Source organism: Leptodactylus fuscus, chromosome 3, assembly GCF_031893055.1.
Source record: "Leptodactylus fuscus isolate aLepFus1 chromosome 3, aLepFus1.hap2, whole genome shotgun sequence".
NCBI classification, from domain to species: Eukaryota; Metazoa; Chordata; class Amphibia; order Anura; family Leptodactylidae; genus Leptodactylus; species Leptodactylus fuscus.
In genome coordinates this window covers 121,231,867-121,249,188 of record NC_134267.1, presented here as the reverse complement: position 1 = coordinate 121,249,188, position 17,322 = coordinate 121,231,867, and the positions used below count along the sequence as shown (strand labels likewise).

The 17,322-nt window shown below is 41.0% G+C and overlaps 1 protein-coding gene across 1 annotated transcript in view; it reads left to right on the top strand.

The window, feature by feature from the left end:
• ORC3 (origin recognition complex subunit 3) overlaps window positions 1-17,322 on the top strand; it is a 43,020-nt gene that overhangs the window by 3,269 nt on the left and 22,429 nt on the right. Inside the window, exons 3-12 of the mRNA XM_075268243.1 lie at window positions 1,304-1,358; window positions 3,106-3,203; window positions 7,431-7,575; window positions 8,298-8,402; window positions 8,531-8,685; window positions 9,769-9,899; window positions 10,638-10,797; window positions 11,305-11,418; window positions 13,009-13,142; window positions 13,530-13,593. Of these exons, the coding sequence (XP_075124344.1) occupies window positions 1,304-1,358; window positions 3,106-3,203; window positions 7,431-7,575; window positions 8,298-8,402; window positions 8,531-8,685; window positions 9,769-9,899; window positions 10,638-10,797; window positions 11,305-11,418; window positions 13,009-13,142; window positions 13,530-13,593 (1,161 nt within the window). The remainder of the gene's footprint in view (window positions 1-1,303; window positions 1,359-3,105; window positions 3,204-7,430; window positions 7,576-8,297; window positions 8,403-8,530; window positions 8,686-9,768; window positions 9,900-10,637; window positions 10,798-11,304; window positions 11,419-13,008; window positions 13,143-13,529; window positions 13,594-17,322) is intronic.

The window sequence follows — 17,322 nt, the reverse complement described above, 5'->3', positions numbered from 1 at the left end:
TAATAGAAACATTTTTCTTTAATAAGATCTATCACCATTTGGGCTAGTTCACACGTGAACTGCCCGCGCGGGTTTTGACACAGAGAGAGACGCGGCGAGCCGCGTCTCTCTCTTGTCAAAACCCGCCCGCCGCGACCATCGCTGTCGCGGCTTAACCCTCTGCTGTCGGCTCAAATGAATGAGCCGACATAGGAGGGAGCTGCCGGGGGCGGAAGCCGCGCGGCTGAGCCTGCGCAGCTTCTGCCTGAAGAAAGGACATGTCCTTTCTTTTCTCCGCTAGCAGCAGCTCGCTGCTAGCGGAGAACAGAAGCCCGGCGGTCTCCATAGACCACCATTATAAGGGGAGGTTTTGGACGCGAAATCCGCTGTCAAAAACCTCCCCTTATACTCACGTGTGAACTAGCCCTTTAACAGAATGCTTTCCTCTCCCTGCCTTCACTTAGGCCCGGTTCACATCTACGTTCGGTATTCCGTTGGGGGAGTCTGCTTGGAGACCCCTTGTACGGAATACTGAATGCATTAATAAGCTGTGTGCTAAGAAAGCACATAAACCCATAGACTATAATGGGGTTCATTTTTTTTACACACAGTGTCCATATGAATCATGTGGAGAGAAAAGTACTTCAAGCGGCACTTTTCTCTCCACATGATTCGTGCGGAAATCGCACAGTTACAGTCTATGGGGTCCATGTGCTCTCTTAGCACACCGCTTTTTAATGCGTTCGGTATTCCGTTTGGGGATCCCAAAGTGGAGTGCCTGAACAGGATACCAAACGCAGATGCAAACCAGGCCTTAGTCTGTTATCACTAATAGAACCTGTATGCACAGAATGACTGTCAATTTCAAACACAGAATGGGTCTATGGGGGGGGGAGAGAAGGCTGCTACTAGCTCTATAGCAGGGGTAGGGAACGTACGGCTCTCCAGCTGTTGCAAAACTACAACTCCCAGCATGCATACTGGCTCTGCTGTTCTGGGAACTCCCATGGAAGTGAATGGAGCATGATGGGAGTTGTAGTTTCACAGCAGCTGGAGAGCCAAAGGTTCCCTACCCCTGCTCTATAGTATAGTAACTATAGATGGAGACAATAAACCCCTTACTAGCTGGCAGTAGCCTGTGTTTATCCTCTTTCCTCCCAGCAGCCTCTTCCTCCTCTGTCTCTGCAGGTTTGCTGTATGGAACTCCAGGGCATTTTAGTGACAGCCTAACTAGAAGCTGTAATTGTAGCTTTATTTTATGTATTATCCATGTATGATCCCTTCACTGTCACACAATCTGTACATTTCTTTTTTGTTTTTTTAGGGCTGCTTTGTGTTCAAGCCTAGTGCAAAGAAGAAAAAGTTATCCCTTACAGCAGGTGTGTATAGCTTATATCTCCTTCTAGAGATCTCTTGGCTTAGGTAATTGGCGGTGCCTAACATGGATTAGCTGTTTGAGGTGTGTCCGATCCTTGCAGTGCCCTGTATGAAGGCCGGGTGCCAGTACTGCACCTTAGTTCCCTTTGAATTAAATGGAGTCTGACATACAGTACTGGAGTCGGTCCACTATGTAGGGCATGGAGCCAGTTGCTTTGGACTCTTTGCATTGTATAGTAAACAGACTGGATGCACCCCCGAACAGCTGATCAGTTTAGAGGCTGGCTGTTGGCCCCTCACCAATCAGATATCTATGGCCTTTTTTATTAGGTAAAGAAAAGTCCATAGATTCTAATAATATTGGGTATCCAAATACCGTATATACTCGAGTATAAGCCGAATTTTTCAGCACAGTTTTTGTGCTGAAAAAGCCCCCCTCGGCTAATACTCGACCAGCTGCAATAGTAATGTATAGAATCTGTCATGAAATAGTGAAAAAAAAAAGAAGCTTTTAAAAAAAATATAATAAAAAAATGAAGTAAATGTTCTAAATCACTCCTTTCCCTAGAATACATATAAAAGTAGAAAATGACTGTGAAACACAAACACATTAGGTATCCCTGTGCCTGAAAGTGCCCGGTCTACTGAATATAGGGTATCTGCAGTGCTCCTGTTCTGTCAGGAAGGGGTTAATAGGAGCACTGCAGATAGCCTATATTCAGCCAGGCTGAATTCCAAGTGGGGGAAAAAAAAAACAGTCCGCAGGCTCAGGGAAGGGGCAGACAGACAACCAAAACACCAACAAAATTTTCCAGCAGCTGCTGCATTTCCCCCCTAGGCTTATACTTGAGTCAATAAGTTTTCCCAGTTTTTTGTGGTAAAATTAGGGGCCTCGGCTTATATACGGTATGTATGCGTGTACCTGGGCAGGTTCAAACTGCATTGCTATTCTACAATGATATTGCCCGATTTCTTCTAGGTTTTTTTTCGTTTGTCTGGCACGCTTAATTGATTGCTATTACACACTGCTATAGGCATACTAATGACCAGCCTCCTAGCTGTCATGGCAACTGATCGCCGCTATCGGATGACATTCTGGAGGTCAGTGATTGGTTAAAGATGGTGACCGCATGCGCACTTTAGATGCTGTGGTATCATTTAACCACAGCATCTAAAGTGTTAGCTGAGATTGGTGCTGACACTGATCACAGCAGTTAGCGGTGGATGCTGCCTGTATTATACAGCTGGCATCTGTCATGTTTTAACAGGGCTCAGCTCCTGAGCCCTTTCCATACACCCCTACGCCTAATCACATACATGATTATGCATGAAGGGGTTAAAGGTGTTTTCCACGGTAAAAATATTGATGGCCTTTCTTAAGGATACGTAATCAATCTAAGATTGGTGGGGCTCCAACACTTTTCATCCCCACTTGGAGCGGCAGTAACCTGGTCTGACCACTACACAGAGAATAGAGCTACTGCTGATCAGTTGGGTGTCAGATCCCACTGATCTCATATCAGCTATACTCAGGATAGGTCATCAATATCTTTAGCTTGGAGAATACTAAGAAAAACTGAAACACCATTTCAAGTGTGAACCTAGCCCAAAGTGTATGTTTGGTTCACTTATGAAATACATGTTAATTCTGTCCACAGATATCTATCGCATCTTCTGCATTGTTAGAATTGTCAGACACTTTGTTACGTACACATATCATTGAATTCAATTACCTTTCTTTATTTCCAGCTGACTATTTTATTGAAAGCCTTAACAATTCTGAAGATGGCAGAACGCGTTTTGAGAGCTGTCAGTCGCTATGGCTGCATATGAAATCTCAGACAGAGGTCAGTGAAATCTTTTATAAGTTGACAGGTAGTAGATATTGATCAGCCTACTATTATAATCCTTACACTTCTGTTACGTGACGGCTCCAGTAACTGTTTCATTTACATAATGCATACAATTGGAGAGTGCTGTTGAAGATTTACTGTCAGATATATAAAAAAAATCCACAGTGCCAATATATAGAACCTGGCCGCAAATCCTAAGGAAGACTGCTACTTCCAATATTCAGATATGAAGAGAAAATGGCAGCACTCCACTGGTCCAATAACAAAAGTGTCTTTATTACTTGTATTTCTCCCTCCCCCTCTATATGTCTTTGGAGTGTGGGAGGAATCCCACGCAAACACGGGGAAGAACATACAAACTCCTTGCAGATGTTGTCCTTGGCAGGATTCGAAACCAGGACTCCAGCGCTGTTCCCTTGTATTTTATTGGCAATACAAAGTGTCTATATAATCCAGCATAATAATTCAATTAATAAGTAATTTATATCATTGCATAACATGTTAAGTGTCAAAAATCACATTATGGATACAGGTCACACATATAGGATAGTGCACATAATTCAATCCATAATCTGGACCTGAAATACACAACTATTCCCTGGCCTTTGGGACCAGAATAAAGTGGAATTAAAAAGAGCGCCATAACTAATATATGAATAATCAAATCATGTATATTAGCAATATAAATGAGTGGTTCTGTAGTGGTGACCATAGACCATTTCTCTGTTCTCATTCTTTTCTGGCTGTTGTTTTGGTTACTTTTGCATTTTGTCATTGCTCTAACCTCTAGAAGTAGCATGAGGTGGTGTCTACAACACAAAAGTTGCTCAGGTAGTGTATCTCATACTGGATGGCACATCAATACAAGCTGTTGCCGGAAGGGTAGCGGTGTCTGTCTGCACAGTGTCCAGAGCATGGAACAGATATAAGGAGACATGAAGGGGGCTATAGGAGGGCAACAACCTAGTATCAGGACCACTACCTCCTCCTTTGTGCAAGGAGGAGCAGTGCCAGAGCCGCACAAAATGACCTCCAATAGGTCTTTAACATCCATGTGTCTGCTCAAAATGTCAGAAACAGACTCTATGAGGGCCCAAAGTCCCCAAGTGGGTGTTGGGCTTACAGCCAACACCGTGCAGGGTGATTGGTACTTGCCAGAGAACAATCTTCGACATAGGCGCCTTGTGCTCTTCACGGATGAGAGCAGGTTCACAATGAGCACAAGTGACAAACCTAACAGAGTCTGGAGACGCTGTGGAGAATGTTCTGCTGCTTGCAACATCCTCCAGCATGGCTGGTTTGGCAATGGGTCAGTAATGGTTTGGGGAGGCATTTCTTTGGAGGGTCGACAGCCCTCCATGTGCTAGCGAGAGGTACCTTGACTGCCATTAGGTACTGGGATGAGATCCTCAAACCCAATGTGAGACCATATGCAGGTGCAGTGGGCCCTGGCTTCCTTCTGATGCTTGACAATGCTAGGCTTCATGTGAGCTGAAGTGTGTCAGCAGTTCCTGCATGATGAAGACATTGAAGCTATGGACTGGCTCGCCCGTTCCCCAGACCTGAATCCAATTGAGCACATCTAGGACATCATGTCTCACTCCATCCACCAACATCATGTTTTACCACAGACTGTCCAGGTGTTGGCAGATGTTTTAGATCAGGTCTGGGAGGAGATCCCTCAGGAGATCATCCGCAACCTCATCAGGAGCATGCCCAGGCATTGTAGGGAGGTCACACAGGCATGTGGGACACACACACACACACACACACACACACACACACACACACACACACCTACCTCTCTTACGCTAGGTTCACACCAGCGTTCAGGTCTCTGCTTTCAGTTTCCGTCTTCTGCATGCAGAAGACGGAAACCTGTCATGCTGAGTCCGGCCGTGAGCGTTTTATGCTCTCCGTGGCGAAACCATTTTTTTTTTTAAACCGGACACAGAGTACTGCATGTCAGATTCTGTCTGATTTAAAAAAAAACAAAACACACCACTCACCTGGCGCTCATGGCCGGACACTTTTCAAACCCAGTCAAATGAATGGGTTTGAAAAATGCCTGCAGGTCTCCGTTTCCTGCCCTGTTTCGGGCAGGAAACGGAAACCTGAAAGCGGAGACCCCGGGCGCAGATGTGAGCGAGCCCTGAGCCTAATTTCCTTGTCTTGAGACATTTCCACTGAAGTTGGATCTGCCTGTAATTTGATTTTCCACTTTGATTCTGAGTATTATTCCAAACCCAGACCTGCATGGGATATTCATTTAGCTTTACATTGATCATTTTTATGTTTTATTGTTCTGAATGCATTACATTATGTAATGAATAAAGATTTGCAAATGGAACATTTCATTCATTGGTATCTAGGATGTGGTATTTTAGTGTTCCCTTTATCTTTGTTTTTTTGACCAGTGTGTATGTGTTTGTGTGTTTTTGTTTTGTTTTTGTTCTGTTTTTGTTTTTAACATCTTGACATATATGTGTGTGTTAAAGAACAACATCCACCCCACACTTTCAAGTTTCAAGAAATAAAGATTATATACATGTGTAAAACACAGTAAACACAAAAATGTCCCATGTGTTGGAAAGAATGTGTTCAGCAAAAGATGTGTTTACTGACCTCTGAAACTGATACCGCCAGCGAGGGAGAAAACAAAAACAAGAACAGTACCAAGCTGTATATGGTGTAGTATTGTTAGGTGAGGGACAATTGCAAAATGTGCCAAATGAACTCTCACCTGGTGGAGTTGTGTAGAACTCACAACTACCAGTATCGCCTTAGAACCGTTTCACAGGGGGTTCCTCCCTGGGTGAGTTGAGAGCTGCAGAATCCAGTTCACCAGTAGTGTCGATTGAAATGCCAAAGGACCATAGTAAAGGATACCACTAGAGATAAGCGAATACTATTCAAAACTCTAGTTTCGAATACCTCACTCCCATAGGAATTAAATGGAGCGGGCGAACTGCAAAGGATTAAGCGCTGGCCGGCGTGCGGCCGCTCCCATTCATTCCTAGGTATTTCAAACTGCAGTTTCGAATACTATTCACTTATCTGTAGATACCACACATCACCCGATAATATTTTAACCACTTTATTAAGGTTCAGAAAATACAACACGTTTTTGGGCAACAATGCCCTTTCTCAAGTGTACATGAACCCCTGCAGTACAGCGGAAATTGGAAGGGACTGGATGGACCCAATTCACACAGCCATGTTCAGACTGGGAAAGAAACTCACTTTTATGCAGTTGTAATAAATCTGTCCTCATAACTGTGGCTGGAGATTGCAATCTTCTATCCATCCTACCATGGTCTTGTGAGGTCCGCAAGGTTGATACCTTCACAAAAACCTTCCTGCACACCTGATTAACCTATGTGCCAAATTTTGGATCAAATTGTGCCTATAGAGGACAGACAAACACTCATAGATGAATGATCAAGGGCCTGTATGCTCAGTTACAACAGCTACTCAAAAAATTCCCTTTGTGGTAGTGTGCTCATGAAATTACTAAAACTGCATTCACACTACACTTGCAATATATGCCCTATATGGCAAAAAAAGCTTGCCACATATACATCAAATCCATCCATAGTTCCCATTGACCCTATGGACACCACCAGTGAGTGCTTTTGACCTTTGTATACCTTTTTGCTGCTATATGGCTGTATGATGGCATATGTCTGATTCGTTGAATCTTCCAGGTGAATACTGATAAGCGCTGTGGACATAGTATCAATACAACATCACTCATGATCATATATTATAGCATAGATGACAGATATACTGTCAAGTAAGAGCATTTGGTTTGTTAATCTTATTACTAAATACCTTTTTTCTGAGGTCCTAACATGTATGTATATGTAAAAAAAGGTTAATTCCACCGTAAAACAAATCTACACGGTTGACCTATTCCATTTTTTGGCGATCTTAACATTAAGAGCTTTAAAATGTAACTTCTTAGTAAAAATGGTGCTCTAAATGAAGCCACATGATACTTGTCAGTTTTTTGGCATATCGTTTTACATATATCGTCTCCTGGCTTTTGATTATTAATTACATGGACAGTGGATGCTCTTCTGTTGTCATGACAGATCCTCTGTACTACAAATGGCATCTTGGAACCTTTCTTGACTCTACAGCCTTCTACCCTATATTGTGTATCAATTCTTAACTGTGTTTAAGATCTTTCACTCAAGTTTTCATTTTGTACCCCAGCAATTGCAGGAAGAGTTGAACAAGAAACTGTTTGACAATCTCATATGCTTTTTGAAGAAATCACACTCTGATTTTTGGAACAAAAAAAATGACTGGAATTGCAGAGTGAAGTCTAGTGAGATCCCTACTGCAGCCCTTCTACTTGGTAGGTCCATCCTCCATCCATCCATGCTTTTGGGCTGACTTTTGGGTTTTCTTTCAACCATAAAAATTTGAAATTACTGTTATCCTATTATATTGTACTGTGAGAAACCTTTCATATGTTCCACATCTCAGCCTGTTCATAATTCCAATGTTCAACCACTGCTCCATTTAAGTATCTTGTGATCACAGTTGTAGGAGTACAGAGGAATTGGAGACAAAGACATGGTGATCTAAGGCCCAGTTCACATCTGCGTTCAGTATTTGGTTCGGAGAGTCTGCTTGGGGACACCACGAACGGAATACTGAACGCATTAAAAAGTGGTGAGGAATTGAAACCTCATGGAGGACCCCATAGACTATAATGGTGTCTGTGTGTTTTCTGCATGGTGTCTGCACGAATCATGCGGAGAGAAAAGTATAACAAGCAGCACTTTTGTCTCTGCATGATTCATGGGGATACCGCGTGGAAAACACATGGACCCCATTATAGTCTATGGGGTGCATGTAGTTTCATTGCGCACCACTTTTTAATGTGTTTGGTATTCCATTTGGGGAGTCCCCAAGCAGACTCCCCGAACCGAATACCGAACGCAGATGTGAACCAGGCCTAAAATGTATGACCTTTTTACCTGTTGTCTGAAACAAATGAAATCTGAAGTCATCTTTGTATACGGCATGAGCAGACGGTGTTCGTTTTAATAGGATGTGTTTTCCATTTTCCAGGCGTCAATGTCACTGACCATGAGCTAACCTTCAACAGTCTCTCGGATGTTCTTAATGAACATGTATCTCCATACGTAGTGTTATTGCAAGCAAAGGAATGTCCCGGTAACAACATGTTTCCTATAGTTTTCATTACAGTAGCATAACTACTTTGAATAGCATAAATTAGAAGTATGCTAGGTGTACCAGGCTCTTGAGGGTTTCATAGATTATAACTATTCTTTTTCTTCCAGGGATAAAGCAGCTTCTTCAGAAGCTCCTTTCACAGCTTATGGGATGTGCAGCTGATCTAGATCTTGATGAAGAAGATGACCATGCTTCCATCTCTCAGAGAAAGATGAACTGCTCCATGGCCTCTCTTTCTGGGTGGTATGAAAAGGTTACAAAGGTAATTTTTTCTGCATGTCCATAAGGCCTGAAAATATTCAACACTGAAATGATGAACAAAAATATACTTATAACTTAGCCAAGTGGTGGTGTTATAATATCTACAAAACTGTAGTGGTAAAATAGCAAATTATCATGTTAATAATGGCCCCTTATGCAGCTCAGTGGCTCATTGGTTAGTACTGCAGCCTTGCAGCGCTGGAGTCCTGGGGATGAATCCTGCCAAGGACAACATCTGCAAGGAGTTTGTATGTTCTTCCCTTGTTTGCGTGGTTTTCCTCCCACACTCCAAAGACATACTGATAGGGGGAAAAAAAAATAATGGCCCTTTAAAATTAGTGGACGATTGAAAAGACTGATTGTGAGTCTCGGTCACTACACTCTGTATGTTTGGGTGCGGTGGTCAGTAATCCTCGTTTTAGAGATAGCTGCTGCTCCATGCATCTGTCAGATATGTATGGCATATTCTGTGGATATGAGATATGGGCATACCCTTTTAATATCTTTTAATTAATAGGAATTAGCCTAGTAATCCTTGAAACCATATAAGTATTCTGAATGAGCCCACCATTCTGTAGAATGAGTACCTGCTTGGAAACACTAATATAATGATGTGTAAATATAGTTGGTTTTTTTCCATCAGATTTGTGTGCTTTTTCCTGGTTGTCTATGTAAGGGCTCGTTCACATCTGCGCCTGGGACTCCGTTCTGCAGGTTTCCGTTTCGTGCACAAAACAGGACAGGAGACGGAAACATGCCGGTATCTTTCAAACCTATTCACTTGAATGGGTTTGAAAAGTGTCTGGCCATGAGCGCCGGTGAGCGTTTTATGCTCTTCGCGGCAAAACCGTTTTTTTTTTTTTAAACCGGACACCGAGTTGGACATGCAGTACCCTGTGTTCGTTTAAAAAAACTACTTTCGCCGTGGAGAGCTCAAAACGCTCACCGGCGCTCACGGACGGACTCTGCAAGACAGGTTTCCGTCTTCTGCCGGCAGAAGACGGAAACCCAATACGGAAAGCCGAACGCTGGTGTGAACCCAGCGTAAGAGATTGTAATGGTATTTGCTTATATTTCACTGAAGAAAACAAGTTCTCCAAAGAAAAAGAGACCAGCTTCATCAGAAAATTGGCAAGCACCTCCTATAATTGTGGTCTTCAAAGATCTAGAAAGCTTTACTTCTTCTGTACTGCAAGAATTTATAGTTATTAGCAGGTACGTATGCATATTGGGATTTCTGAGGGCAGATTTTGTTGGAATCTGTTTCGCACCATGATACATTTGCAGAGCTGCTGAAGTACCAGAACAGTTTAACCTCCCTAAAAATGAACCAATTTTGTAAACTAGACTCCCTCAAGGAATCTATTGAACGGTATAATGAGCACTTTCACCTTTCATGTTTTAAGCAAAATTGGGCCGTTCAAATAGAAAGCAATATTTTTTTTTTCTATAAAATGTTGCTTTAACCCCAATTTTTTGCATTTGCACAAGGGGTTGAAAGTAAAAATACACCTCTTAATATTATTTATTTTTTACAATAAAATCTCTTTAGCCCCAAATTGTTCATTTTCACAAGGGATTAAAGGAGAAATTACACCCCACGTTTCGTTAAGCAATTTCTGACTAAAGAAATGCCCTGCATGTGGATGTAAATCACTGTATCCCCCCTCCTCACACCCGTGTATGTTAGAAGATTGTGTGCTGTTAGGAACAGCAGCAATGTTCTTAAGGTCCCCTTTCAAATAACTGGTATATATATATATATTTTTAATGGATACTATAGTACTTTTTTTTTCTTTTTGTGTGTATTTGTTTTTTTCCTGCAGTTTAATATGTAGAAGTTTTCTGGTCTACAAGTTAAACGCATATCACAAATGTGAGGTGAACATAGCCTGATATGATTAATTTTTCTGTTTCCCATTTATTCCGTTTGTTTTTCTTATGTTGTTTTAGTCGTTACTGCAAAGAGTTGCCTCTGGTCCTGGTATTTGGCATCGCCACATCTCCAATGATAATCCACAGACTTCTGTCTCACTCTGTGTCCTCCCTGCTCTGTATAGAACTCTTTCAGTCCTTATCATGCACAGAACATTTGGCAACAGTAGTAGATAAGGTATATTATTATATTTGTATTATTCAGATTATTATTACTTGCTTTAGGTTTGTGCTGTAATGTAATCGGTTTAAAGGTGTTGTCCCAGCAGTGGTCAGATGATCTCCTGCTCCCTGCAAAACTGCCAGCCAGTCATGTGTCCTTCAGAGGAAATGTCTTATTATATAGCAGCCATGCAGATGAATATTTTTCCATACTGAAAGGCAACTCTAGACTATTTTATGGAAATTAAGGAAATGAGGGTGGACAAGTTATAAGTGATGGCTGGAACAACACTTAAATTTTTTTTAGAAACATCATTTAACTTGACTTTGCTGTTTGATAAGTGCAGTATTTTCAGTAACAAAGCACTAAGTGTTGTATGATGAAGTTGCAGTAACCTGGAACTTCTGAGTATCTGTGTGTGTATAAATAAATAAATATAAATATATATATATATATATATATATATATATATATATATATATATATATATATATATATATATATTTCCTCTTTTCTTGTCAGCTGCTTCTCTCCAATCAGTTCCCATTCAAGCTGAGTGGACGGGTTCTTCAGGTTCTCATCACAATATTTTTGTATCATGATTTCTCTGTGCAGAACTTCATCAAGGGTCTTCAGGTAAGGTTATCTGATTGTGATCACTGACACAAGGGTGGATGTTAAGGAGCATTCTGTGGCTGCTTAAAAGGAATGTATTATTATAATATTGACAAATGATTTAAATACATTTTAATTGTAAACATGTTTTCGTTCTTTTTATGACGGAAAAAGACAATTTTGAAAGACTCCAGTTTACAGGCCAGTGATGTTAAATTCATCAAGCACAAAGCCTGTTTGTAGCTCATCCTCATTCAAGTGAATCAATGAATTCCAAGCACAGCCACTATACAGTGTATGACACTGTGCCTGGTACTTTGCAATTCTGGTTTATAAAGTGCTGCAGAATATGTTGCTTCTATATTAATTAAATGTATTGTTTTTTATTATTGTTAAGCATAAAGAGGCCTCTTCAATCGTCTGATGGGTGGGTGTAATACATGTCACCACAGTCCATGGCAGTCATCAATAGCCCCATTATAATATAACTAGAATTGACACCAAAAAACTCACCAAGAGCAAAGAATAATTATAAATCATATAAATTTATTAATACATCCTATACATCAATATATATCAAAAATAGACAATATGCAACATTGAAAGTAGGAAAGTGATATAAACTATAATATGTCTCCACAACAATGGAGAACACTGGAAGAAAGAGAAAGTGATGGGGTGGGGTGGGGCAACCTTGGGGGAGACACATGTAACTGTGGGGGCCCCAGGGGGCAGGGGCATGTCAGTGTGTGGGGGGGGGACCTGATACTGTGAGGGCAACCTAAGGTGAGGGCATGATACAGGGCAGGGGGGTGAATGACACTATGGGGACAACATGGGGGAGGGAGGCATTGATACTGTGGGGGCAACCTAGAGTGAAGGCATGATACTGTGGGGGCAACCTGTGGGGGACATGATACTATGGGGGCAACCTGAGGAGGGCATTACAGGGTGGGTGAGGAGAGTAACACGGTGGGGACAACCAGGGAGGTGGGGGAACATATATTTGTGGGGGCAACCTGGAGGGGCACATTATAAGGGGCATATTGTATGGGGTCACTAGGGAGCCATTATACTGTGTGAGAGCCACTAAGTTGAGTTATACTATGTGGAGGACATTGAGGGAGTATTCTAATTTGTGCAGGTTGGCTATTTCTAGGTGATGGTGTTACGGGGGCTCACTTACAAAATCTTTCACAGGGCCCACCATTGTGTTACAACGCCCTGATGGTAATTAATCCACCAAAAATACATCAAATTATATCAACAATGCTACATGTAATATATAGCATGGAGCAATGAGACAATAATACAATAAATAGGCCTACAATAAATTGATAGATGCACATCTACTAGTTTAATTGCAGCCCAATGATCGTTTATGAGCTTTGTATGTGTTTTTCTTGTGCTATTATTGTATTATCTATGCTACTGAAATTCCCAATGGTGGGACTATTAGAATACATGATGTTTGAGATTTATATATTTCATTTTCACTCAATTCATTCAAATGGAATTTCCTTTTTCTCAGATTTTTTTCTGGTTATGTAATGGTGACGATGGTATAGCATTTATACATGTGGTCAATATTTCACTGTTATTCTCTTTTAGCTTTCTGTGGTGGAGCATTTTAACTCTCAGCCCTTGAGTGTTTTATGTTGTGATCTTACCACCATGAAACATCGAGTGAAGAGCTTATCAAAAAATCAGTGTGAAAACATTCGTCATTTGGCATCTTTTATGAGGTATGTTATTTGTATGTATAGAAGACATGAACTTATCCCTTGTGGCACAGAAGTGATGAAATAGGTAATAAGTCTAAAGCTTCCATCTGCCAAATGTAAATTGTGCTAGAACCAATTTGGATTGGATTTACAGTCTTCTTTATCCGACAGCTCTCATGTATGTGAGCATGTTTACAAGTGGGAGCATAAGGTAAACCCTGAGGACTTTTGATTTCCCTCAGAATCCCTGTCGGTAGACATCTGATCATTTTTTGCCTATGCTTGATATGTAACAGATATGATTCATGCTGTAATATTCCGCTGAATGTCCGTCTATTACATCTCATAAGTAGTTTCTTTTGTAATATGTCTAGGTCATTACATTTGAATGTTTTTTTCCTCCTCCAGTTTTGTTGAAGGTCAGACACCAGAAGCACAAGTTAAACTTCTGACTGATTACGGCTGTGTAAAGGTAATTTTTCACTATTTTATTATTTAAATATGCATTTTATGAATGTTATTGCTATGAAGTTCATTTACCCTTTGAAAAACATGTTTCACCACCTGCAGTTCTTTGCATCCTTTAAAGAGGACCTTTCATGTTCTTGGGCACATGCAGTTTTATATACTGCTAGAAGCCGACTGCACTGAATTCAGCGCACTGTCGGCTTTCCCGTTATGTGCCCGGGGAAAGAGATATCGGTGCAATTACTGATAGCGCTTCACCATCAGAAGGGCGTTCCTGACAGTGTAGCTGGGAATGCCCCTTCTGACAGTACTGTCTATAGCGCTATACTGTCAGAGGGGGCGTTCCTTGCTGCTCAGCCATGATGTTTCCTTCCTCTTTGATTGATCCAGGTCTATTTATCTCTCTTCCTTCCTTCGCGTCCTTTGTTTGTTTACCCGGATGGCTCTTGCAATAGCCTGGCAAGTTTTCCATCTCTATGTGGATTTGGTCTGCTATCAGTGAGGCCTGCTTAAAGGTATGCCATCTCCTGTCCAGGTGATAGCTCATTCGATGAGAGCTGCTGGAATGAGTTCTGCTCCACCACCCAGGTCATCAGGCTTCTACACTTTTATCAAGTTCTATCAGATCCATTCTATGGCCTCTACTGATGCAAGTTTGGGTTGTAAGGTTCTGCAGGCAGCTGTGTGCTAGTTTGGACCGCATGGCTGTGTAATTTCCAGCGTCTGCGACTGCTTTAGGACATCCCATGGTCCAATGAAATAAGTGAGAAAAATTGATTTCTGTAATCTCCATAAATTCCCTTTCCTGTTGTATTCTCCCTTTTTTCTTGATATTCCAGCCCTGTATTGTTGTAGTTCTTTCTTCGGTTCAGGACATGTTAGTGACTGTTGGTTCTATGTTCTGCGTTCCTTTTTTCTTTATTTGTGTCTTGCTCCTAATGCTCCAATACAAATTGGCTAGCATAGTGTTTATGGAGAGGGTATAGCCCAGAGGCAGAGCCAACATCTTTTAGCCTCCTAGTGGCCAGATCTATACTTATAGTGCCCAATTACTAAAACGAGAAAAGGATTTTACATTGAATACAAAAATCTATTTATTGATTTATTTTTAAGTGTTGTTTGGGGTTGGAGGGCTGAAAGATGGAAGGTCCTCCCCTTCCCAATCACTTAACAGCTAATACCTGGCAACTATAGCAGCTCTTGCACTTGGTACATCGCAGTACCATACTGTTAAGGAGTAGAGATGAGCGAACACTATTCGAAACAGCCGTTTCGAATAGCACACTCCCATAGAAATAAATGGAAGCGGCTGGCACGCAGACTTTGCCAGCGGCAGTCCGCTTAACCCCCCACGTGCCGACTACGTCCATTCATTTCTATGGGAGCGTACTATTCGAAACGGCTGTTTTGAATAGTGTTCGCTCATCTCTATTAAGGAGCAGAACAATCAATACATACAAAAATATTGTACTGTGTAAAGGCAGAGATAAGTACAGTATCATGGTAGTGGTGATTTACCGTATATACTTGAGTACAAGCCGAATTTTTCAGCACAGTTTTTGTGCTGAAAAAAAACCCCCTCAGCTTATACTTAAGTCAAGCAAAAAAAAAAAAATATATATAATTTTTTTTTTTTTTTTTGGGGGGGTGTCTGTGACCAGCCGCAATAGTAATGTATAGAATCTCCCATAAAATATGAAAAAAAAGAAGCTTTAAAAAAATAAAATAAATAAAAGTTCTAAATCACTCCTTTCCCTAGAATACATACAAAAGTAGAAAATGACTGTGAAACAAATACACATTAGGTATCCCTGTATCTGAAAGTGCCCGGTCTACTGAATATAGGGTATCTTTAGTGCTCCTGTTCCGTCGGGAAGAGGTTAATAGGAGCACTGCAGATACCCTATATTCAGCCAGGCTGAATTCCAAGTGGGGAAAAAAAACCCAGTCCTCAAGCTCAGGGAAAGGGCAAACAGACAACCAAAACACCCCCATTCCCAGCAGTCATTATCTACTGCACCCAAAAACTCCGGCAATTTTATTTTTTGAAATTTTCCAGTAGCTGCTGCATTCCCCCCCTAGGCATATACTCGAGTCAATAAGTTTTCCCAGTTTTTTTGTGGTAAAATTAGGGGCCTCGGCTTATATTCGGGTCGGCTTATACTCGAATATATACGGTATATTGGTGATATTGGTTAGGAGGTGATATTCTAGTGATTTGTGAATACCAGTTATATCTTGGAAGATAATTTTATATCTGGGATATATTTCCATCATACCCACAGTGTACTTGTCTCAGTCTATACGGTATAATATTTTTGTGTTTATTGACTATTAATAAATAGGTTCTTGTAGAATATTGGCACTGTTTTACTTATTGTTAGGAGTGCTGTATTTTGATATAAAAGACATTTTTTTATAGGCTAACATAATAGTATGTCACTGAGCGAAAGGGGTTAAAGAGGACCTTTTATGTTCTCTAAGATCATGAATATACCATTGCATATCTGAATTAAGCGCACTTTTAGTTTGGCCTTTTATCTACCCAGGTTCAAGGAAACTTGGTGAAGTTACTTTCAGCACCGATATGCCTGCACTGTCAGAGTGGTTAGCCTCACAACTCAGTATCATTGCTGTGTGGTGAGGAATACTCACTTCACAGTACAAGTCTATAGAAGGTTATTAACAGGGGGGGGCCTTTCTCACTGCCCAGCCATGACACTAAGCTGTGACGCTGGCCTCTATGACAGTGTAGTGATATTGGTAGCCAAAACTAACGGCACCAATATCTTTGGAGCTGGAGCAAATACTGGCATATCTGAAAATGTGCTGAATTCAGCACCTTGTCGACCTTGCTATGGTATCTTACAGGACACAAAAGTCTTTAAACAAGACCTGTCATTACCTTACGCCAATGAAGCTAGTGATATACCTTCACAGATACTCCTTGACTTGTCATCAGTGATTTTCTTTTATGAATGCTTTTGGTACCAGCATGACGTTGGCCATGCTAGCTAGGTAGGCAATCCCTAGGATCAGTGGCCAAAGTAATGTACCAGTAATGCTAAAGCATTACAGACCAGAGAGTATACTAAAATATAAATTTTAAGAGATAATTCATAAAAAAAATGCCATCAGGTGCATATTATCATTGCTAACAACTACAAAATGGAACAATCTTTAATATAGCCAGGTTGGTCAGCAAACACAGCGATATAGGGATATACCCGATGCCCAGGGTATAACTCTATTCCCAAAGTCACTAGATTTGCTGGGATAGGTGTAAACTGTATCAATATTATTTTGTGAGACTCCAGACATAGTTCTTTATGTTCAGTGTAACATTTTTTTTCTTTTTTTTGTATGTGTATATACCCAGTGTTTATTAAACACTGTACATAAACCGGCTAACAGCAGCTGACTCACTAATGGGGTCAGTACATATTTCATTAGCCCCCTCAATGGCATAAAACTCACATATTTGACATGAAACATATTCATCAGTGACCAGTGCTAGTAATACTGAGCTATAATTACTCTAATCAGTATGGTATGGTCAATGTAGATCTCTCAGCTGAATTAACACCCAATCTGCATGGCTGCGTGTATTTGTACCAGCCTTAATGCGATGGATATCACAGCTAGATCCGCCACACACCAACACACTGATTATATGAAGATAAGTGATACAGCTAACCTATTCTATCTGTGGCACCCATGCGGTAACTGAATC